The sequence below is a fragment of the Hirundo rustica genome, chromosome 1 (genome assembly GCF_015227805.2).
Source record: "Hirundo rustica isolate bHirRus1 chromosome 1, bHirRus1.pri.v3, whole genome shotgun sequence".
NCBI lineage: Eukaryota > Metazoa > Chordata > Aves > Passeriformes > Hirundinidae > Hirundo > Hirundo rustica.
In genome coordinates this window covers 116,455,726-116,480,940 of record NC_053450.1, presented here as the reverse complement: position 1 = coordinate 116,480,940, position 25,215 = coordinate 116,455,726, and the positions used below count along the sequence as shown (strand labels likewise).

At 36.6% G+C, this 25,215-nt stretch overlaps 1 protein-coding gene across 1 annotated transcript in view; it reads right to left on the bottom strand.

Moving 5' to 3' along the window:
- Positions 1-1,550: 1,550 nt before the first annotated feature.
- NEK10 (NIMA related kinase 10) overlaps positions 1,551-25,215 on the bottom strand; it is an 83,364-nt gene continuing 59,699 nt past the window's right edge. The window contains 9 exon segments of the mRNA XM_040059980.1: positions 1,551-1,699; positions 4,118-4,172; positions 4,256-4,308; positions 5,732-5,840; positions 8,203-8,313; positions 11,369-11,469; positions 15,199-15,236; positions 22,857-22,992; positions 23,090-23,264. Coding sequence (XP_039915914.1) covers positions 1,551-1,699; positions 4,118-4,172; positions 4,256-4,308; positions 5,732-5,840; positions 8,203-8,313; positions 11,369-11,469; positions 15,199-15,236; positions 22,857-22,992; positions 23,090-23,264 — 927 coding nt within the window.

Sequence of the window (25,215 nt, the reverse complement as noted above, 5' to 3'; positions counted from 1 at the left end):
TTCTCTGGAAATATAGACATGTTTTTGACAGCCAAGGCTAAAGCATGGTCTGTCCATTTTCTGGAGGAAAAAATACAAGTTATTTGGGAGCAGAACCCTGTCTGGGAAACAACATAACAGTGACAGGAGAACCAAAAATAATTATGCATCACAGCAAATAATAGTATTCAATAGTATTCATACTGGGTTTGCAGTGGTAGTGGAAGGCTACTGGAGTGGTTTCTGTGAGAAGCTGCCAGAAGCATCCCCCATGTCTGATGGAGCCAATGCCTGCCAGCTCCAGGGCTGCTGCTGGCCAAGGCTGAGCCCATCAGAGATGGTGATAATGCCTCTGTGATAACAGATTTAAAAGGAAAATAAGTTATTGTTCAGACTTAGTTGTGCTCAGAGAAGAGCAGAGTGAGAGGAATATGTGAGAACAACAGCTCTGCAGACACCAAGGTCAGTGGAGAAAGGAGGGGCAGAAGCTTCTCCAGGCACTGGAGCTGAGATTCCCCTGCAGCCCGTGGTGCAGCCCATGGTGAGAGACAGCTGCGCCCTGCAGCCCAGGGAGATCCATGGGAGTGCAGAGATCCACCTGCAGCCTGTGGGGGAGACCCACACTGGAGGTAAATGCCTGAGAGAAGGCTGTGAACCCATGGGAGGCTCTAACAGGCTCCTGGCAGGGATTTGAAGACCCATGGAGATGGAGAGAGGAGCCCATGCTGGAGCAGGTTTCCTGGAAGGAGTTGTGATCCTGTGGAGGACACACACTGCAGCAGGCTGTTCTTGAAGGACTGCACCCCATGGAAAAGTGACCCACATTGGGGCAGTTTGTGAAGAACTGTGACCCATGGGAAGCACTCAGACTGGAGAGGTTTGTGAACTGTCTCCACTGTGGGGAGCAACCCCAAAGTGGAGCAGGGGAAGGGCTCCTCTCCCTGAACAGCAGCAGGAACAACCTGTGATGAACTGACTGTAACCCCTATTCCCTGCACCCTTTTGGGGGAGGAGGTAAAGCCCAGGAAGGAGAGAGGGGAGTGGGGGAAGTGTTTTTAAGATTTGTTTTGCTTCTTATTATCCTGCTCTGATTGTGATCGGTAATAAATTCAGCTAATATCCTCAAGTTGAGTCTGTTCTGCCTGTGACAGGGATTGGTGAGTGACATCTCTCCCTGACCTTATCTCAATTAATGAACCTTTTGTTGTATTTTCTCTCCCCTGCCCAGCTGTAGAGGGGAGTGACAGAGCAGCTGTGGTGGGTACCTGGCATCCAGCCACGGTCAATCCACCACAAAAAGGACAGTGAGAAAACAAGTTGCTGGTGACAGACCAACAACAGGGTTGCAGTACAACTGTCTTGTATCTGCCAGCTAAAGCCAGGACACGCTGTAGTGACACACATGCAGTGGAGTCAGGAAAAATCTGCAATAGCTGTCATATGCACACCATTAACAAATCTAAGCAATTAAAACAAACAAACAAACAAAAAAACAAAAAACCCCACAAACCCATGAAATCTAAACAACATACATCTCAGCTTCTAAGGAGATTCACACCTGTGAGGAGATTTCACTCCATTCCTCCAAAATGCACTCGAAAATCAATTTTGTCTTTGCTACGAATCCCATGAAGAGAACACAGATCAGCACTGATTGTGGATAAGATACTACAGGTGCTGTTAAAGAAATTGTGTGACTCAGGGGGAAAAAAAAAATGTGCTTTCCAATTTTCCTGTGCTCCTGTGAAAATCAGACATAGCGCATCCATCAATGTGATTAAGGATGAATATCCCTGGCCTTCTCCAGACCAAAGATATGTGTTGAAATGTACTGCTTGCTCTTTCACCCATTTCCTTCTGCAGGATCAAGATGAGTTCCTTATACTACACTGTCATCCCATGTAGCTATGAAGGATATTTTTTTAATGCCTCCCTTAAAATAACATTTTTAAAGATTTAGAATCTTAAGTTAGTTTTCTGCAGAACAGCTACTCTCCAAGGAATTCCAGCAGAGCAGAAAGAGAGTTCTGAATAAATCAGGAAAAAAGACAGTTAATTATTTCCCTGCTGTTAGTCCCATGTGCATTTCTGTGGCGCTCATATGTTGAAAGTTCCAGTTCATATGCTGAAAGTTCCAAGTATGTGCCTGCAGTCTTGAAGGGTGCTCTACATCTCAGCAATTACATTTACAGCAATAGGACACAAGGGAATGAAATGAAGTTGTGCTAAGGGAAATTCAGACTGGCCATGAGGAAAAGGCTCCTCACTGGAACTGTCTCCCCAGGCAAGTGATCACAGCACCAAGCCTGTCTGAGCTCAAGGAGTATCTGGATGATACTCTTGGTCATATGGCTTAGTTTTAGGAAGTCCTGTGAGGAGCAGGAAGTTGGACTCAGTCTTTATATGTCCTTTCAAAATGAGAGTCACTGTGATTCTGAGTTCCTTTAATAGATACCTTATCTTTGTAGTAGTTCTTGTAAAAAAACCCACTGAAGTCCATATTCAGAACATTCACCTCCTTCATTACACTTAATTTAAGTAGGACAATTCTTACTAGTCTGTGAGATAAATGCCTATAAAATTACAACATATTTGTATATTTATAATAGGACTTGGTAGACCTTGATGTGTTGTTGTTTTTTTTTTTTTTTTTTTTTTTTTTTTTCATAAGTTATGTGATACTTTTTCTACAGCATCAAATCCTGGGAGCTTGTCATTAGGGCAAAACTTTTAAAATACTTGAAAACATTTATAAAGTTTGTAAGACCTCATGGATGAAAAAGTAATCTGTAAACATAATTCAAATACACCCTGAAGGTTTAAAGATTGAACCATTATTTTATTTTGGGAGAGTTGAATTGTAATTTTCAATACTTTGAGCTGGCAGATGCAAGACACTTGCAAGTTGAAATACCAATTTAATGAGTAGCTTATAGATATATTCAGACTACCATCAGAATTTTTTTGAGCTTGAACCATACCAAGAACTTTGCAGAGATAAAAAATAACTAAAAAATACTGCTGAGACACCAGGAACTGTAAATTCTTAAAACCTATCTTAATACTTACAATAGGGAGGGCAAGGAGTGGGGAGGGTTTATGTTTGTTTATTTGTTTTAGGAAACCTAATTGCAGTTTCCCAGACTTTAAATGGTTATTAATGTAGAGACAAGAATAGACTTGATTGAAGTAGGTGGTTTTGGGTTTTGGTTTGGTTTTTTTTTGCATTAAAGGATACTTGAGATGATAAATAATAGGATATCAGGTGAAAAATATGAGTAATATATTTTCGTTCTTGTGCCAAAAATTTCCTGCAGGAAAGATATACCATCTTGAAGACAAAGCATTTGCCTAGTTCCAAAGACCACCACTGTTGTGGTGCATTAATTGGGTTTATATTTGTAATGTTCTTTTATATCAGTCCCTGCCCAGCTGTGCACAGCCCCCTCACTGAGATGTAACCTAATCTTGTTTCCTCCCACTGAACACTGATTGGGGAGGCCTCTGGGTCTCGCCTATGGGCCCCACCCCTGGGGGAAAAACCCACAGCAGGGGAGGGGCCAGCACTCTCTGGCACCAGCTTTCCATTGGATAGGGTCTCAAGGCCGAGCAAGACATAAGAATAAAAGCAGAGCTATCCACCAAGCCAGAGAGTCAAGACTCTTCCTCTACCTTTGGCGGTGTCTAGTCTCGTGGGCAAGGCGACATACCACGTCTTTTTTCATCCCCTGAACTTTTGTGCTAGTTAACACTTACACTGGTTTTTGCACTGTACTCCAATATTTTGCTAAACGTATCAGCTTTATCCTTTAAGCCCGGTAACGACAGAGTGTTAAAATACAATATACTTCTATGTAATTAACCTTTTGTTCAGATGTGAGTTTATGTGGGAAAAAAAGCTGCCACACTTGTACAACTCTTTCTTCTGAATGAAGAAAACAGATGTGCCCAAAAAAAGCTGCTTAGATCGGCTAATATGTCCTACATATATTTCTTCCAGTCCATGCATCCATGTATTATAATAAACCACATACTGCACTAAGTTTAAAGTGAATTGCAGTCACATAAACATGTGGATGATACATTTGGGTTGAGCACATCATAATTAACCTTTCCTTTTTAAATTGACTAGACTGACCTGAAGAAGAGAAACTGTAATAATCACTTTCCTCTATGACCTCTTCAATTAGAGTCTACAACATAAAAGAATTAATTTCAGTGACTTACGTTCATTAAGAGTAATAAATAAATGCATATAGGTAAATATACAGCTTACCTGCAACTGCTCATATGTCATCCCCTCTGGCATGCCAGAAGTGCCAAGAATGCCTTAAAGTAAAAGGCAAGTAACGTTATACTACTGAATTTGGAATTTATGCTCCTTTTCAGTTTCTTAGCAATTCCATGTCAAACATAATGACAAGACAGATGCTTCATGATCAGTAACTCCCACTGAGCACAACGACCCCCTGAAAAGGTGGGGTCATTTTACAGCATGATCTGAACATTTGACACATATGCATTATGGAAGTATTCTAAGCAAAGAAAAATAATTTAAAGGCTTAATGTAATTCAGAAAGACTCATGAACACAGAAATGCAACTTTCTTATAATTTCCCACTTACAGTGGAAATTTACAGTGGAAAGGGCACACAGCCAGCAGCAATTTGTGAGGACAAAACTACTGTCCGCAGGTTAGAGATTCAAAAATTACAGATAATGAGTATCTCAACAAATTGTATTATTGCCTCCAGGAACAAAAATATGCTTATATTTAAAGTGATTGTTAGGGACTCATTTCCTACCCAAATATCACCCTTGACACCTAGTAATAATTTTGGGTTTTGCAATAAGCTGTGGAAGAGATATGCTATTTTCAACACAAAGGTCATCAAAATTAAAGTTTTTCACTCTTCTTTCTGGTGTCACAGATGTTAATGTTACTGTATCCTCTAGTCCATGGATTGCAACACAGTTTTTCCTGTATTTAGAAGAATGCAAATAGCACAATTACCAAAATACAGGCTGCACTTTTCCCTTATGTCCATTGCACAAAAAAATCACATGATGAAAAAAGTCTCTGAACCAGGAATTTAGTTCCTCCCCCTGGGTGATGCCACAGCTGGTACATTTGATTATACACGATCTTTTTTATTCATCTTGCTGAGTATCACTAGACAAAGTAGAATTGACACATACACTGATACATTTTCTAAAGTAAATATACATATATATGTGTGTGTATTTTTCCCTCCTCAAGTTTGTATGGCTTGATCTAGCTGTGCAATTAAATTAACTCATTATAACTATTAACTCATTATAACTGTTTCAAACATGACAAAAGAACAACATAAGTGTTTAAAAAGAGTTGACTTAAAAATCATACGCAAGGACAGGAAAAACAGTATGACTTTTCAGTTACAAATATTTCTATTAATTTCATGGATGAACCATAAAATATTTGCACTTTGATATTTCATTATAAATCCAAAGTGTACTCTGTTCAATCAGTAGAATGTTCCAGCAGTGCTGAACTGTATATCTCACCAGGAATTAAATAAAACAAAACAAAACCTAATCAAACAACAATCCCAAACCAAAAACAAACTAACCCCCCAGAAAATCAGCATGGACAACATAACTTTATTGTCTTTAAAGACTCACCTTGGAGTAACAATTCCTTCTTATTTGATATGATACACTTTATTAGAAATATATATGCCACTACAGAAGTTTGTGATGCTTTGTTTACCTTTTCTATCATCTGGAAGCAACATATTTCCACCTGAAAAAAGATGCACCCCATGGCAATCTTCTATAAAGGTATTGGGTTAAATCAATTCATGAGAACCTTATAGCAGCTAGGGGAAAAAAAGAGACAAAAAAAAAAAAAAAAAAAAAAAAAAAAAAAAAAAAAAAAAAAACCACCAACACCTGAAATGTCCATCCTTCCCATTTCCAAAACTTCAGACTTCTAGGAGGCAGCTTACCCTTTCCCATGTTTCTCAGTGTACTCAGAAGTCAAAAGAAATTTCAATACTTTTTAGATTAATGAAAAAGTGGTGAACACAATTATGAACATCCTACCTTTTTCTCTCCAGAAACACTGAACACTGCAAGCTGAACTTAGTATAAAGCATTGAATTCTTCAGATGATCTGAAAAGAATGTCACAAAATATACATTTGTGTTAAGATAAACAGGAAAGTGCATTATATTGGACCTATGAGAGAAGCAGGTGATGACCCTGGTTCTTAAAATTTTGGCTTCAAAGTGAAATTTTTAGCCAGAATTCAAGTGGTAGAATTCCCATTAGAGGGAACCCAGCACTTTCAAAACCTGTAAGTCAGTTCAGCCACTTGACAATATGAGCCATGATATTGACATTAAACTTAAAAACATGTAGTTTTGAAAATAGTCACTGGTAACATCTCTGACAGGACCACTTTGTGTGCAGGAGAGAAATTTAAGGTATGCATTTCTGCATCGTGATAACACTTTTACAGTTACAGAAGCTGGAGAATCTCTGTTGTTGGAAGACTTTTACCCCACCACTGATCAGCGGAGGAATCTATTTTGGTAGCTCTTATTAGGTTTTCTAATTTGGTTTAGTCAAAAAACTGTTATTTTTATTTCCAGAAATTGTACAAGTTCATAACAACATTTGCTGTAAGAGTTCAACCTGATTCTTTCTCTGTTTATGTTCCTCCTATTACCTCCAAATTATATCCATGTCACCCAGTATGTTTACAATGTTGTTTTTGGTAAATTATGTAACTTTTATACTTATCAATTTGCCATCCTTCTAACTACACTTTTTTTGTTGTTTTCCATTAATAGAATAGAAGTATTTCCTTCAAGGTAGAATGTCCAGAATGGCATTCAATATTTCAAACATTTTCAATTTACTACCATTTACTTTTTAAATGGAGTATTTCTTCCCTTTTCCACAGGTTTAAATCCAATAGTTTTGAAGCTAACACAATTTTACAGTTGATAACATTTACAAATAATTTTCTTTATTTATGAAAACCTGAAAATTAGGTTAATTTTATAATAAACACATTTTTTCTTGCCATATTTTTATGCATTCTTTTCTGAAAACACCAACTCAATACACAATGAGCAGGTAATGCTTAGATATAATGTTATGGCTGAAATACAGGAATTTTTTTTGTAAATCCCAGCTTGATTTACAGGACAGCATGAAACTGATAGCTCAGAAAGAAGCTTCTTTAACTACCTTTCTAATGTACTACCAATGTTCCACCTTCTAGGAAGTTTTAGCATCTCAGGTTAATAATCACAAAAGCAAAGGATGGATTCAGCATTTGAGGTCAGTCTGGTTTATAGCAAACAATGACAAAGCAGATTCCATAATTCAGTGGAAGTAGATGATAATCAAATTAAGTTACAGAGGAGAATTACATGAATGATAATAAGTCACCTTAGTCATCAAATTTTAGGTACAATAATATATCTGATAACTGCTTTATCATCAAATCATAAATTAAATATCTTAGCTTCAGTCTCCCACAGCACACAGATGCCAAGGAAGTAAAGTCCAAATCCTTTGCTGATTAGAGTCCTCTCACGAGATTTTGAAGGAACATTTGGAAATTCTGATATTAGTCAATAGATCTTTCTCTTGGAGAGCATCCAGCATGTCACTGGAAAACATGCAAGCATGATTCTTCAGTCAGGCCATTCTTACAAATCTGCAGCAGTTTTAAATTGATGACATTAGAATGTTGCTGACACACTGTGCAACAGAACAAGGCATGTTATATTCAAGGTACTCTGGGACACTTTTCGTAGGATGAATGGTTTGAGTAGGAGTACAGTACAAAATATTAAAGAACTATTAACATATTAAGAAGAGCTTGCATAAATTAAGAGCTTGCATAGCCTCTAGTTACATTGCCCTTCCTCTTGTGTTTTTGAGTTCTGATGAGATTAGGTCTGGTTTTCTGTATTAGGAGCTAGCAGGTCCTATTCATTTACAGAAAGAGTTCTAATGACAGGATGCAAACTTGAAACCAACCTGCAGAAACTCCTCACTTAAGGAGAGTCCATATTTGCCAAATATAGGATAGCTGGAGAATAGACTATTCTAAAGATATCCTTTTGAAAATGGACTCTTTTATTTCTGTGATACTAATATCAATATCAAGATTGAAAGGAGAAACAAACTTGACCACTAGTAGTAAATTGTGAACCACACATTTTTGATTTCTGATTTCAGATTACAAGGATTGCTCTGCTGACTGAAGAGGGACTTTTTGAATCTCTTGATGATTCTCCTTTTTAAGGTGCATTGCAAAGCTGGGGGAAGCTACATGAAACAAAGAAATAAACTTTCACCATTCAGTTACATCTGCCATAAAAATTACCCATTCAGAAGTGCCATTATTGATAAATGTAGCTACATTGCAAAAAGAAATATTGATATCTAATGGCATGGTGATAAACAACAGTATAAGACTTGATTTTATGGCATATTATAACAAGGCTCATCTGCTCATACTCTTTGGCTTGGTTTACCATGTAACTCAGTTTCTCTAATCTTGAAGGTAAACATCATTTATTAGCATAACACTGGTAATATCAGATTTGCCTCCTTGATCAAAGTGCTAGTATTTGGGACACTTTTCTACAGATGAAGCACACAGAACTTTACACTACATTTCACGTTGGTTATAATGAGTTGCTCCATCTGAAATTAAGGGAATATCAGGTAGCTTAGACCTTCATTCAATGTGCAATGAATGGCTTCAGTGGCCTCTTTTAAGGTCCTTATGGGTCATAATACAATTCAGAGTATCCATTTTGCTCTAAACTTCCTGAGGGAGGTAATTTACCTTTTACTTGTCTATAAAGCATAACTGATTTTATATACTTTTTACTCCTGTATCTTTTTGGTTGAAAATAATACATCTTTCATCTATATTTACAAAAAACAAAAACCCAAACAAAACCCCCACAAATCATAGTCTATTGTACCTAAAGTCTTCAATAGAGAGTTTGAAGGATGTTTTTTCTTTAAAATAATTTTTATGCTCCAACAGTAAATGTACAGTTTCAGCTGTTGGTCACTGCAATGACACCAACCCTGTCTGACAACCATTCTATGGTATATTACTACCCTTTTGAATTTAACTTTATGCTGTTTCTTTATAGTTGTTTATACCTGCAGACTCTGTTTGAAAAACTATGGTTTTCTACCATTTAGTATACACTTTATAATGATTCCATTGATGGTAATTCATGAAGGGCCACTCCACAGAATTCAGGAAGCTTTTTGACTACTTAGGGAGGGGTTGACCACTAATGATTCACATTCAAACACTGACGTAGTACACATTATAAAGACTTTTATCCCACTGGAACAAATGACTGCACTTAGACAGCTATAAATCCAGAATGGTTTTATTGGCCTCACAGGAGTCCTGATTTGCTCTGACAAACCAGGGATCAAAGTCACATGCTAAGCAAAAAAGACTTCTCCAGACAGCTGCTGGCATGTAGATTTAAAATTTTTTTTTAACAGACGGATATTAATCTTTTTTCTTGCAGATAAGGCCTTACACGTAATGCTTTAAGACACAAGTTGAATGCTCCCTAGACTATAAGAGAGTAAAAAAAAATGGCTTATGAAAGGCTGACAACATATTCTATGGATTACATACCACTGTAATTAATTGTGTGTAGCTAATGCACCATGGAGATACTGGGATATTCTGAAGCAGAAATGGTAAAGAACAAGTCCAGTGCTTGAGAAACTTAAGAGTTGCCTTGGGCACTGTTGTTCAATTTTAACTTTTGTTTTAATGAAATCAGTTGTCAGATCAGTATTAAAAAAAAAAAAAAAAAGGTCAAGGATTTACATAATGCTTTTGAAAAAGCTTTCTCTTACATTGTTTTCCAGAGATCACTCTGATTCTTGTTCCCATGGAAACTAGGAAGGCTGCTGGCAGCCAAGAAGTAACAGGCAAGAACTCTTCCCTGCAAACTTTGGTTTCGGAGTGTCAGCTGGAACCTGTAACAGTTTGAGAAAGCAGCTATGTATTAAAAAAAATACTCGACCTTAGATTTGTAAGAACATAAAAACTTGCAAGGGAGGCATATGGAACATAGTAAACAAGTACAGGTATGAATTCTGGTTTATCTAGAATCAGAGAAATGCTGTTGCTACTGCTTCAGCGGTCAGTTCTGAGCCAGATTTTGAGTTGCTGCTAGTTCTAAGTCCTTGAGCATCCACCTTAGAGGAACTCATATTAATTAGTAAGCCACTTGAGAAAACCTTCTTTAACAGAGAGGATAGGCTCACTAATGAGCACCTTGGACATCCTCCTAATATACCATATAAAAACTGAACTGCCTCATTTCTGCTGATAGGAGAAGGATATAATTTCCAATTATTTTAAATAACATTTGTTTCTTTTGTCTTTGATAATTTAATTCTTGTATTACCTGTTTTGATAAGCTTGACAACTACAAAGAAAAAAAAAAGAAAAAAAAAATAAAAGAGAGAGAGACATATAAAGCACACCCAAGCTCAGTTATGTTATTCTGTTCTAAACAAAACCAAATAAATTTGGCTGATCAATCTCAGACAGCCCTGAGGTGATAAACATCACATCCCAAATGTAAACACTTCATTTTGGTAAATAAAAAGCTGTTATTTAAGAATAAGAAATTTTTCAAATAGCTGCATGATACCCATCTTTCTGCAGAATAAAGAGGATCCAATCACATTTTTAGGTGAGAGTTCAAGGCAGATTTTGTATCAGCTCAGCTCCAGTTTTGCTCTGGAATCAGCATGAAATAACTTCAACTCTCTCTCACTATGAAACAGTTGAAATTAGTTTTAAAACAAGTCTTAAATTTGAAAAATATATGACAATTCAAAATAGTTAACATAGTCAGGATTTCATCTACTCCACTAAAACTCCCAAGAGAGTATTACTATGTACTGGTAATTAAAATATAACTTCAAAGTTATTTCAAAACTATTACTACAGGGAAAGCATTTTATTAACTCTCCGTGTCAGTATATGATATTGTCACCTTATGTAGTCATATTGCTGGCATGACAGAATATTGTAAAAACACTTTAGTGTACAATCCATTTTTCTGAAGTGAGCACAGTTTTTGTGTTTTTTTTTTTTTCATATGACTCAATTATTGCTATCCTCCACATACTAATATTCAAAGTCAGTCTTTACTTTAATGATGTATTTTTAAAGCATCCTGCCATCTGCAAAAATGTCAAGTTCTGTTGTTTTTAAAGAACAGTAACTAAATTAGCAGCACTTTGCAGTAACATCATTTTGACAACAGCAAATGACTAAAAAGTACAGAATGTCAGAAGCAACAGTAATGCATACTTGAGTGGTGAAGATAATTTTGTGCAGCTGAATAAGAATCTGCTGAACAGGGTCACTGATCTGATGTACCTTTCTTTGTGATACAGCAATTCCTGCCGATGCTGTAGATGACGAGTAAAATGAGGAGGGCAGCTCATTTTGTTGCCTTAGTACATTAATAGCATACAATGTTTAAAACTTGTAGATGTAAATACCAAGTTGAAATGCTTAACTTGTTTTCCCAATAGTGCTGGGAACAAAAAAAGTGTAATCTAAAACGTTAAAAATTTAGACAATGTTAGTGACAACGTGTTTCAAAAGAAAATCCCTTTCTCTGACTCACTTAATTACTCCATGAGAAAAGCAGTATTAATGTACCTTAACAATTGTTCAAATTTTGTCACATTTATTCAAAAGGAAAAATATATTATAATTTTCTTAACTGATTTTTTCTACACAGACTAGTACAATATATTTTTTATGTATTTTGATGTTATGAAATTTGTTTTCATTCTACCCTGAGCATTATAGTATTATGTCTGTCATGGACAATTTCAAGGAGGTAAATCTATTGTTTAGGATTTTTACTCTTTTGTGTTAAAGTCATACACATTTTCAGGCCCAGACATTAAATAAAAGCTTATCAGCAGACTTCCACTATAAAACATTTGGTGTATCACTAAAGAACACTAGTTCACAAAATAATATTTCACAGAATCACAGAATGTCTAGGTTGGAAGAGACCTTCAAGATCATCGAGTCCAACCCATGCCCTAACACCTCAACTAGATCTTGGCATTGAGTGCCACATCCAGTCTTTTTTAAACACGTCTGGGGATGGTGACTCCACCACCTCCCTGGGCAGACTATTCCAGTACCTTATCACTCTTTCTGCGAAAAACTCTTTCCTAATATCCAACCTATATTTCCCTTGACGCAGCCTGAGACTGTGTCCTCTCGTTCTGTCAGTTGCTGCCTGGAGAAAGAGACCAACCCCCAGCTGTCTAAAACCACCCTTCAGAAGTTGTAGAGAGTGATAAGGTCACCTCTGAGTCTCCTTTTCTCCAGGCTAAACAACCCCAGTTCCCTCAGTCGTTCCTCACACGGTTTGTGCTCCAAGTCCTTAACCAGCCTTGTTGCCCTCCTCTGGACACGCTCAAGCGTCTCAACGTCCTTCCTAAACTGAGGGGCCCAGAACTGGACACAGCACTCAGGGTGTGGCCTCACCAGTGCCAAGTACAGGGGAAGAATGACCTCCGTGCTCCTGCTGGCCACACCATTCCTGATCCAGGCCAGGATGCCATTGGCCCTCTTGGCCACCTGGGCACACTGCTGGCTCATGTTCAGCTGCTGGCACCAGCACCCCCAGGTCCCTTTCCTCCTGGGCACTGTACAGCCACACCTTCCCCAACCTATAACACTGCAGGGGGTTACTGTGGCCAAAGTGCAGGACTCGGCACTTGGACTTATTAAACTTCATCTTTTCCAAGTTGACTATTAGATCTGGAAGCTAAGCAAAGAGCTTTGGCCGAAGTAGTGAACTTCAGCCAGCAGTCCTGTACCTCTCTTAAATACAGTAATCTCTAAATGACACTACAGAGGTTAATTAAGGTATTCTATTTACTCTCACAAACACCCTGAGGGTCATCAACTCTTATGTATAAATTTACAACCACAGAAATTAATTTTTTTTCCCAAAGTGATCTTATGTCAAGATTAAAAATTATACTGAGAGGGGGATGAAATCCAAATCCCAACATTAACTAGTACACAGCAGACCAAAGCTTTTACCACTTTTTTCATGATGAATTTCTGTACTGGCTACTTTAATGAGAAGAAAGACATTCACAAATATTAGAGTCTAAAGACCATCCAGATCAGAACTGTTCTCTCACAGAAATAAAATGATACAGAAAACATCCTTCTCTACCACAGGAAAACATATTTCTAGTAGGATTAGGAAGACAACACCATTGATTTTGCTGGGGTTTTTTGTTGCCTTTTGCTGCCTTTTGGCAGATGTCTTGAGAAAGTCAAGTGAAATTCAGTTTGACATATTTTCTCTAGGTCTTCTCTTAATAATTAGTAAGAGGAAAAGAAGCTTTGCATTTCCTTGGAGTCACTTAAATAAGAATATAAGTTGGTTCTGCTCAAGGCAACAATGGAAGCCATGCTATAATAATCTAAAATATATGCCACCAGAAGAACAATTTTGATTTAGCACTTTTTGCTTCATTTTCACCTCTCTACCGTCTGTTTTAATACTGCTATATTCAAGATTCAGAAGAACCCAGTATGGTCTTGCCATTATAACCTTAAAATCTTCAGTTATATTAGGACACTTATAAAACCTTGACTTCTTTGACATGTTCTGATTTTCACTGATGCCTGTTCTGTGGTATTTGTCTCATCTTCCTGTCAATGGCTTATAATACAAACCAAGAGTAAATAAATCAGGGTATTTTCTTTTGTAGGTCTTCAATTTATTTTTTTTCCCCTGAATAGAAATATGTTTAGGATGATAACAGCAAACAGCAATGACCAAGTAGAACATAATTTGGGTTTCCCTGTTATTCAACTTATGGAGCTTTTTCTCTTTTCTAGTATGACAGCAGCAATATGACTTAAAAGTCTATGAGGACCAGATTTTATATCTACTTGTAGTATCTGTGTGCTTCAAAGACTTTAGGAGCTCCTATGAAGTCCATACCACCATGAAGACCATTCCAAGTTCCTTGTTAGGGTGGGGGTTTTTTGTTTGTTTTGTTTTGTTTTGCTTTGTTTTGTTTTTGTTTTGTTTTGTTTTGTTTTTTTTTAATCCAAAAGTATAGCATTATTTAACAGATGAGGGCACATGTGTGAATAAGCTGCTGAAGACTTGACCAAAGCTTTTAAGCTTTTATCCATAAGGAAAACATCACTGAGAAAAGATACTGGATTTACTCAAATTACTCACAGAAATGAAAATATCAACAAAAGCCAAAATATTTTTCTGTAGGTCATTATAGCTCGCAGACATTATGTTTAAATTGTGTTGTTATTATATAGCACCCTTTAGCCAACAGCACTAAAACTACAGAAGGTTGACATCAAATTTGGATTTGTACTCCATAATTAAAATTCTTAATACAGTTTCTATATTAAAAGCTGTAAAATATAACCTAGTACAGACAACAATTTTTTTGTGAAGATCAATATCGTAACTGATCAAAATATTTTTATTTCAAATATTATTTAATTCAGACAGTATGCATTCTGAAATCACAGCTTAGCAACTTACAGCATGTGAAGCTTCTTAGTAAAAGGAAAAGTACTTCAAACGGAAAACTTGTTTCATCAATCATGATGTGTAAATACAGGATAATTTGCAAGGGCTGTATGAAATATTCACTTTACAGGAGAAATTCCCATTGCATTCAGCAGAAGTTTAGCTGGGACAATGACAATTAACTTGAGATCTTCCTGATTCACTATTGGGATTCATATTTTTAAGAAGCACCTTAATGATACTTCTGATAACATATTTGTATGTGAAATGCAATTATCTCTTTTTCTAACATTTTAAAATAAAATTATAAATTAAACCATGATAATTCATATTGCAAAGAGCTACAACTGGTAGACAATGAAACTGCCATCTCATCACGAACAAACACTTGATTTTCTTAGTGTGGAACCTGCAGGTGAGTGAAGGTGCTTGCAAAGGCAGATCAATAGACATTTAAGAGGAAGAAATTAAAGAGGAAACACTCTATAGGCAACAGGAAAATAATGTAATAATGTTCAACACCTTGAATATTGTTAGGTTTAATTTAAGTTAAAGTTTTAATTTCTTGCAAGCACAAAATTACCTGATCGTGGTTTTGATCCAGAACTATCAACATAATCTCTATTATCATTACTAAAAAAAAAAGAAAAAAGTTTTAATTGTGTTTGGCATCAATGATTGTACAGAAAATATCAGTATTCCCTGACTCCTCCTCATGTTTCCTCTAAAGGAAATTTGTTCAAGTTCAATAGTTGACAACTGTGCATTTTTTAAGTCACATAAAAGCTGGTTTTATCTGCATGTCCAAAATAGAATGACTTCTACTAAATAAAACCTTCTTTCCTTGATCAATACTAGTAAAGTGGGGAAAAAAATTGGTATTTTATCACCAGGATAGCAATATCTCAACGTCAGAAACACAAGTCTACATGCCACAGTTCTAGATCCTTCTCTAAACTCTAGAAAAATATTTTCCCAGGCTGCAGATTTCACTGCTGAAATAAACAGTAACAAATGGGTACAGACCCCAGGGAACTCAGAGAACAAACATCATCTCCTGATGGATGGCAGCCTCAATAGCTCAAGTATGGCAAGAATTTGTATCTCTTTTTGGGGCAGTAGGGAAAAACTACAACTTCAAGGAGTTAAGACAAAGGACAAATTAATACAAGGAAATAGTTTTGCTAATGATTATGTGAGGGGAAGCAACTTGTATAGTAGTGAATTTCTGCAAAGAGAAAGAAAATTTGCTTTCTTCAATGCTTAAGCATGGGGAGGCTGCCATTACTGACTGCAGCAGGACTAAAGATGTAAGGCTAGGAAGTGATAAATGGGAGACTGGATGGTGTTACACTAAGAACCATTCTGAAAGCAAAAATAAATCATTGCATTTGGATCAAACAGGGTCCGATGAGAAACATGGGAAAACAATCCATTCTATCATTATAAATACTTACCTAGCTAAGTTAAAGATAAAATGAAAAAAATTGTTCGGGAGGCAGATACAGCCAAGAGTGATTTTGAGAGTTTTTTCCAGATATGAAAGAAAAGCAGAAATGAAGAAAAAATTTACAGGGTTTCTGAATAAGGGTGGTGCCAAAGAGACCAGAAAAAAATAATGATCAAGAATTTGATGCATTACTGAAGAAACTGAAGAAAAAGGAAGACCAGTCATTGGTTCAACATCTAATCAGCAATAAAACTGAATGTAAACATTGAAATAATTTATTGCATACTGCCAAAAACTGTGTAGAAGGAAAGCTAATGTTTGATGACATCTATTATTTATGCACTTGGAAAGCATTGACCTAAAGCAAATATTAGTCTAAAGCATTTGTCTTAAATGCTTCCTGTAAAGCCGTTCTTTTGATGACAATTTGGATGGTAATTTGAGACCACCCTGGTATCTCATTTTGATTGAGTGTATGCTTAATGAAAAAAATAATTCTGCTAACTGAAAGTCTGAGTAACAAGATTAGGATATTCTTACAATTTTCCCATACAATTAAGGCCTGCATCTTTGTCGGCATGAGATTATTTTCCACACTAGTAGCATCACAAACATCACTAAACAAGAACAGAGGCATTTAATCACTCAAACAGCAGATAAGAAAAAATAAGATTTTATGTCAAACAAACTACTTTTCCCATTGTTGGTGTTGTTACAGGAGTTATATTAGTTCTAGAGCAACTGCAGAGCAAACATATTTCTGAGAGCCTTACATCTTTTCATGTTCAAACATATTTTTGTGTTGAACTCTGAAATATTTTTCCTACTTTTCTGAGATCTTCTGAATTAAAAAAAAAAAAAAAAAATCTGAAGGAGGCTTTCATCTGTCAAACTGGAATCACTTTAAAACCAAAAGAAATGATACATCTTTAGGCCAAGTTTGTCTCCCTAAAAAGGAGACACAGACAGAGAGAATGAAAGAAAAAGAAACAACATTTTAATCCTTGCTGATGCTTTACTTAGCAAAACAGATACCAAAGTTCTGTGGTAGCTAGCAGAAAAGACTACTTGATTAGAGCAGCTGAATTACATAATAGCAAATAAACTAAGCCCTCACAGAAGCGAAAGTTCAATTAACTTTGTTAGTGAGATGGGAAAATAGAAAATAAGAGTGCCCACTGCCTAGAAAGTGAAGGAAATGAAAAATATTATTGTGTCTATTCAAGGAGCAGATATTTTACCTGTTTTGGACACAGACACAATGACACAAATACAAAAGTAGAAGCTCTGAGTGAATGTGAGTCATGTTGCTTGGGGTAAGGATTTGGCTATTTCAAATAAATGGTCTCTTATCAGTAAAGGGCTCATATCCAAATTTGCTTGATCAGTTTGATGACTCACCACATTTGACTTGCTAATCTGCAGTCTTCTGAGTGTATTTACAAGCGCATGATATTTCACACCAAAGAGTCGGTCTCACTACTCACTGTACACAGCAGAGATGCAATATTTTCTGATTCATATGCTAAAGTTAGGAAATACTTATTAATGCTAAAAAACAAAACCCCAAAGATGATGAACATCACTAAACAATAGTAAACACCCTTCAGGCCTATTTTTATTGCTTATTATAATGCTAGAGACCCACAGAGCAGCTAGATCTGAGAGAGGAATCTCATTATGTTACTCACTATGAAAACACAGGAAAATAACTTACTTAATAACTAAACACAAGGAGACTGAAACATGTAAAAATCAAAGTAACAAACAGACGTGTACCCACACACTCAAGGAACACTAATGACTTTATTCATAATCCCTAGTCTTCTGTGTATGAGTTATGCTAATCATACACTGTTGGGAAAGATGAAAGGAGTAAGAAACAGCACAGATGTGTAGGCAAGTTAACTCACACAAGTCATCGAGCACATAGTGTATCCTGATGTTCAGCTCAGGGTTACCTGGACCATATTTCCTTTTACCATGGCTACTCCTTTGACAAGGATAGGAAGAGCAAGGCAATATTTTTTGCTCAAATGCCTTGCAAGAGGGTGTTTTTCAGTTCAAGAGGATCTCAGGGAAAATGAAATACAAACCATCCATCTCTTTCCTGTTTTGTGCCTACTCTTGTTAGAATGTGGACACGCAAAAAAAAAAACAAACGTTTTTCATTCTCATCAGTCTCCCTGTTCTGAACAGCTCTATGCAGATTTCTTGAGGACATAAAAAAAGTATCAAATGAGGCATAAATAATTTCTCTGATTGCTTATTAGGTCTTTAGCAGCTGATGTAATTAGAGAAACTTCTAAGACATTAACTTCTTAATATGCATCAACACTGGTAAAAATCATAAAAATACATTTTATTATGAAGTTTAATGTTCTGCTCTTGCAGGCACCTAAACAGGCAATTGCAAGGAAAGAGCTGATAAAATGATATGAGATCAGAAAAACTTGGGAAGGGGAAGATAGTAACTTTTGCTTAGGCCTTAACTTTCACTTCAGTGGTATCTGAAAAACAAAACCTCTGAAAACCTTTTCAAGTTTGATCAGACTGGCAGGAAAATTGAATCAAGATTTTGCATTAGCTGAAACCTTTAGTACATCTCCTTGAATGAAATGGAAGCAAAGGGAGTGGTTTTTTGAATGACAGCTCAACAATCTTTTCAACAGAAAGGTGAAACTACCGTTATTTATTCAAAATACTCTAAGTAAGCGGCTCTTCATATCACTGTAGACTGGAAAGGACAATCCCAACCAGGTTAATTAAGCTGTTTTGTAGAGCAAACAACTAGTTTTTTTTCTTGCTAGCAGTGATTCTATGTACAGCAACAGAAGTTGACGCAAACATACTTCCAACTTAACTCAGGCATCATATGGGAAAACCAGGCTGATGTCTTCAAGAAAATTCCATTCGTCTGAGGTCTCAAGAGAAATCTGAATCTTAGAGAAATCAGGAAAAGCAAGCCTAAAAAACACTAAGGTCTCCAAAGTTCTTTACAGACAGCCCATTGTGAAATGATAGGTTTCTTGGTGCAATAATAATTTTCAAGAAATCCCCTAAACTTTCTCTTCACAATCTGAAACCAGAAAACCATATATAGCAGATGTCAGACAATCTTATTCCAAAAATTTACCAAACTACCTAGTCATCTTATCTAAAGAAGAAATGTCTTCTCAAGTCACCAAATCCATCAAATACAACTGGTCTGAATTTAAAAAAAAAACTTTAAAAAAAAGGTTCATCTCTGTGATGACAGAACTTTCAAGATATAAGGTAGCTGCCTGCAATGTAGTCCAAATTACAGGCTCCAGAAAACAAATGACATTACTGAATGGGGGTTTATTTCATAATGTGTTTGTTCATAATGTGTTATCCTCAAAAGTAGTTAAATTTGGAGCTAAGTCATGACCAAAACCCATTACCTAAGTGATGAGTCAAATCACCTGCTATATACAACATGCAAAGTTCTTATTTAGAGAGTATCCTAGTTCTAGAAATCCCCAATTATTCCACTCAATACGAGCATTACCTGCACAAGACTCAAGTCCAGGCATTGTGTAAACCAATTGCATTTCACAAAGAAAGATATAGGAGGCACTTTTAGAGTTACTTCACTAGAATATTGTTCAGGCAGATCTGTGCTGTCTTCATTTGTTAACTTTGGTACTTTGAATGGTAACTTTGAATACTATTGGGTTGCAGAAATTCAGGAAATGAATCCTGGATATCAATGTCTTTGCTTATTGGTCGCAAGATACATAAGATCAGAGATTCCTCCAACTAGTGGAAACATAAATGAAATTATGTGGTAAGAGAAAAACTTTTAAACAAGATACAGCAGCACACCAGGATTGTGTTTTGAGACTTCTTAATCTTTTGAAAAGGCTGAGCAATTCTGAAAGTAATCTACTGCATGCTACCTCTGTATTGGGAGGTAGGTTAGAAGTACATAGAATACTTAGACAAGGGTTTTCCAATAGCATGTTTCACACAGAATTGTCTTTCAATGTATTTAGGACACTGTCCCGATTGTGATGTAAATGAACATGATTAAGGGAAACAAAAAATATCCAAAAGAGCCTTCCCAGACAAAAAGTAAATTTTTAACTCTCACCCAACTGACACATCAGCTCTACTGGACTACTATGCATTAAGACATACACATATTTTTCTGCTATTTGGGTTTACCAAGTGAAGTGAAGGTACAGTGACTCTGCAAACCAAATGCAAGTAAAAACCATTTTATATGTCTAAGCTAAGGTAAAGTTGTGAACCTTGTAATTTTAAACTAAGAAAAAAAGAGCAACAAATAAACTGTTACCATTCCATTATTCTTCACAGCTTTTTGACTCAGTATGTCCCTATCCTCTGTCAATCTTTATAATTTGAAATTATAATGACTTCAGGAAAAGAAAAGTGCATCTGTCACTGCTGCCTCTTTGCTTCTGAAATGTGCAGAATCTTGTTTCTGTAGAATTAATCATTTCAAGTACCAGGAGCAACTATTCCAGAATCTGCACACCCTGCGCTTGGCAATCTTGGGAGTTGTTAAAGGAGCTGGTCTCGTAGAAGAACATTGTCTATGCATTCTATACTAAGAAGAATAATCTTTTTCTTAAAGCATAATTGAAAAACACTGAGTATGCAAAGTCATTAAAAATACTATGACAATATTAGACTATAAAAAAGCTTACCCCTAGTACACTGACAAATCCATACCAACTTCTGTGTTACTGAACAGCTCAGGATGTCACACCTTTTTGCAAAATACCACCCTAGTTTTAAATTAGAATGATCATGTTTTCTCTGAGAATGATGTGATGACAGCACAATTAGACAAATTCTTTCACGATCCTCATAAATATACCTGAAATTAAAACTCTCATTTTCATGTTAGCAGTTTCCAAGTTAGCTAGATCACAGTTGGTCACATTTTCCCCTGTAATGCTGACATGCTTGACAAAATCATGGCTGATAATTCAAACTCTGTTACTTTGTTAGCCACTTATTATTAATGGATGGAGCATATCTCAAGCAATACCCAATTATCCTGAATTTATATCTTTGTTTAAGCTATCTTTTCTTTACCCTTGGAAAGTAAAAACATTTGCCAGCATTAATTGCAACTGATCTATAACACCGACTTCAACATGATGTAGAAACTATAGCTGATCTAAGAATTTAAGACTGCAGAGATATTTTCCTGGAAAAGCAATCCTGAAGTATCTATATAATAATTAGACTCTATGCTGGGAGAAAAATGGATAATGACTTCTAGAAATGGTTATTAAAGTTACTGGGACTGATAGGAACTGACTGGATCTTTCCACCTAAAATATTTATTTAAAACTATGGCAATATGGCATGGAAATATTAAAATTTTAGGAAAAGATGGTATTTTGTTAATGTTTAAATCTTAACAAAGAAAAATTAACTACAAGCTAATCATTACCACTAATGCTTTGGGTGTGGCAAGTTACAAACTACACAAAAGTTTCAAATTTCTGTGCACAGTGTTGAACTAGCCCACAAAGAATTACATTCCTGTGAGACACACAATGTGTTATTCTTCAGTATGAACACAAAATAGAACTTTGTCTCTGGAAGCTGCTTTTTCTCAAGGGCTTCATTGTATGAAGCCCCTTTCCCACAGTTATTCAAGGCTTCCCTATATGCTGCAGCCTTCTCCTGTTACTCTCTAAACAAAGAAAATGACCACAAAAAAGAGCTTTTCAAAAAAAAATTATTATTTTTTAAGAAAACTTTGACAATAATATCAGGGTTGGCTAGCCACAGGTACTCCAGCCTTCAAAATGGCAGGCTATCCAGTCACAAATAGCAAATAATTTTGATGGCTTTTAAGTAGAATTACCCAATTATTTATTTGCCTTGCACTAATGGCTAGAAATTTCAGAAAAAATAGGTCATATTTCTTCAGTACCTGGGCCAAAATATTAAACAAAATCCAGCTACCAAATAGGATTACAAACAAATAATGTTATTCTAGATTTTTTGAGGCCTGGGATATTTGCAGCAAATAATGTTTTCTAATCTTCAGACAACTACATTCACTTTACCTTTTAAATGTACATCTAAATCATCCCCATATTTTATGAATGGAAATCTTAAATTTTGCTTAAATCTAACAGCCATATTTTGGGGGTTTTTTTCTAGTATAAAGTGCACTTTGATTTTCTCTAATCAGAATCCTATTGCATTTAATAGGTAGGTCATGGTAGCTCACAATCTAGCAAGTAAACTCATAGTGGCTAGAGCTGGGGGGTTTTGATTTTTTAATTATTTTTTTTTAATTTTCAAATTGGAAATATAATCCCTAAAAATGTTACTTAAGATAACACTCAACAAAGCTGGTGCTTTCCATTTTGATTACCATAAATAATTATAAACAGAATTAATGCTGAGTTTTGTCACATAATTCTGTCCTAATTAAAATCTACACATTCCTTCAGTTCCATTCAGTCAGTTCTTCCAGACAGCTAAAGCTTGCCTCTTTCAACTTTCTTTTTCACACTCCTCCATCTGTTTCTTATCAATATTAGTCATCTTATGTTTAAATTTAAAACCACCTTCTTTCTCAAGGAGCCCAATAGTATTTCAGTTTTCACAGCTGCTACTGCAAAATATGGGTACAAGCTACATGAAGTCCTGGTGATACCAAAGGCATTAAACTAGACATGGCTGTCACAGAGGCACACTTATTTTCTTTACTTAGGTAACAACAGATTGCGAGCTTATGACAAATAAAGAAATGCCCTCATATATTGGACTAAACAACTGCTTTACGGTTAGAAAGTAGTGATTCTTGAAGAATCTTACCAATAGCAGACTCTTTCAAATTACTTGAACTGGAGCTGCTTGAATTGTCCACCATGTCTATGTCATTGTCTATTTCAGAGAAAATATCTGCAAAAAATTAAAATATCTGTAAAAAATTAAAGAAGATTTTAGCCCACCTCTGACCAGCATGATAGCCACTGATGCTTCTTTTGCTGACGTCTACCTTTCTCCATAGTCCTGTAACCCTCTAGCAGAATTGCTTTGTATGTTATTTCCTCATCTTTTCCATGTGCAGACTGACAGCTGTCAACAGGAAGGTCACTATTTCCTGAAAATTCATGTTTGCAACTGGCTGCTCCAGTGCTGCTATTGTGAAGACTCAACTTCTCATCATTTTTCTGACAAGAAAGAACAAAAAGACAATGTTAGATATTGTCCTTTTCCAACACTCACTGGAAAATCAAAAACTGAAGTGTGCATACACACATAAAACTAGACTTAGCTATTAGTCCAGGACTGCACAGTACCTGGTTCAGTTACTGATTCTAAATTTAGAGCAAGACTTTCAAACTCTTAAACTAAACAAATTATTTCTTTTACATATAAGGCTTTCTCCTTGATGACAGTCTTTTCACAAGTACTGAAAGTGAGAAAAATGAAACAAATGACAGAGAAGAAGTGAATACTGAACAAAGGAAAAATAACAGATTGGACAAAGGTAGTAGTTTCCCAGGGACAAGTATTGGTAGATTTACTCTCTTCCATCTTAGATAACAAACAGCAGTCCAATTCTGGACAATGCAAAACCTGCATAATAGTCAAGATAGCAGTAAAATATGAAGTGAACTTGATATGATGTGGTGGTTTGACACTGGCCCAATGCCAGGCACCCACGAGAGTTGCTCGCTCACTCTCCCCTGCTACAGCTGGGCAAAGGAGGGAGAAGAATAAAAAGTTAACGAAGGCTCCATGAGTGAGATAAGGACCAAGAAAAATATTTCAAGGGCAAAATAGGCTCAAATCTAGTTGCAAAGTGAATTTATTTCAGGATCAGAGGGGAATGATGAGAGGTAAAATAAGTCCTTAAAACACCGTTTCCCCCCAGCCCCTCTCTTCTTCCCACCAACAGCACAGGGAGACATGGCATGGGAGTTTTGGTCAGTTCATCACTGAGATTTTCTTCTGCTTCTCCAGGACAGGAATCCTTTCCCCATGAGACCATGGGGTCCCTCCTGTGGGAGACAGTTCTCCGTGAACTTCTCCGCATGGGTCCACTCTCATGAGCAGCAGCCAAACCGCACCTGCTGCAAATGTGAGTCCATCCCACAGGCAGACAGTCCTCCCAAATCTGCTGTGACGTGGGCCTCTCTTTCTATGAAGTGCAGTCCTCCAAGGACAGGCTGCTCCAGCCTGGAAGCAAGGGCCCTCTCTCTCCACTCATTGAGTCACAGCCTCCTCCAGTCATTCTCTTGCTCCCCATGGGCTGTGCATGGATCTCTGCATCCCCCGTGGATCCCCACAGGCTGCAGGGGCACTGCTGCCTCACCATGGTCTTACCATGGCTTGCAGAGCAATCTCGGCTCTGGCACCTGGAGCACCTCCACCCCCTCCTTCTCCACTGACCTTGGTGTCTCCACATTGCTTTCCTTCACATGTTCTCACCTCCTCCTCTTCTCTAACTAGAAGCAAACCAGTGATTTTGTTTGATTTTCTTCTTAAATATGTCATCACAGAGGCATTACCAGCCTCTAATTTGCCCAGCTTTGGCCAGCAACATGTCCAGCCTCAGAACCATCTGCCATTGGCTCTGCTGGACAGGGTGGAAGCTTCCAGCAGCTTCTCACAGGAGCCACCGCCGTGGGCCCCCACTACCTAAAACCAGGCTGTGCCAAACCAATACAGATGTGATGCCTTTTTACATTTATACTATTTACTGTTTGAAACAATCAATTTTGTATGTCTTGAAGTCTGAGAGAGACTTCTTTCAGATAAGGAGAAAGACAGATGTTTATCATTTGAAGAAATCTATGAAACTGGAATATTCAAAATATCCCAAACATTGAAAAAGGAATTAGGTTGATATTTATTCATTTGAACTGTGCTCATACCCACACTTGATTCTAGAGTCCAGTATTTTACAAACATCTCTGGAGACTCTCTCAGTTGACATAGTTTATTTTCACATTTCCTTATAAACTAGTGCCTCAGTTTCCCCATTCATCTGATTGATTGCTGAAACAAATTCTGCCTTCTTGTATAAAAAACACAATTGAAAAGGAAAGCTAAGTGGAAAAGTCCCCCTAGAAAAAAATGTTCAAATTATGAACAAATTAACATTTTTTTTCCAGC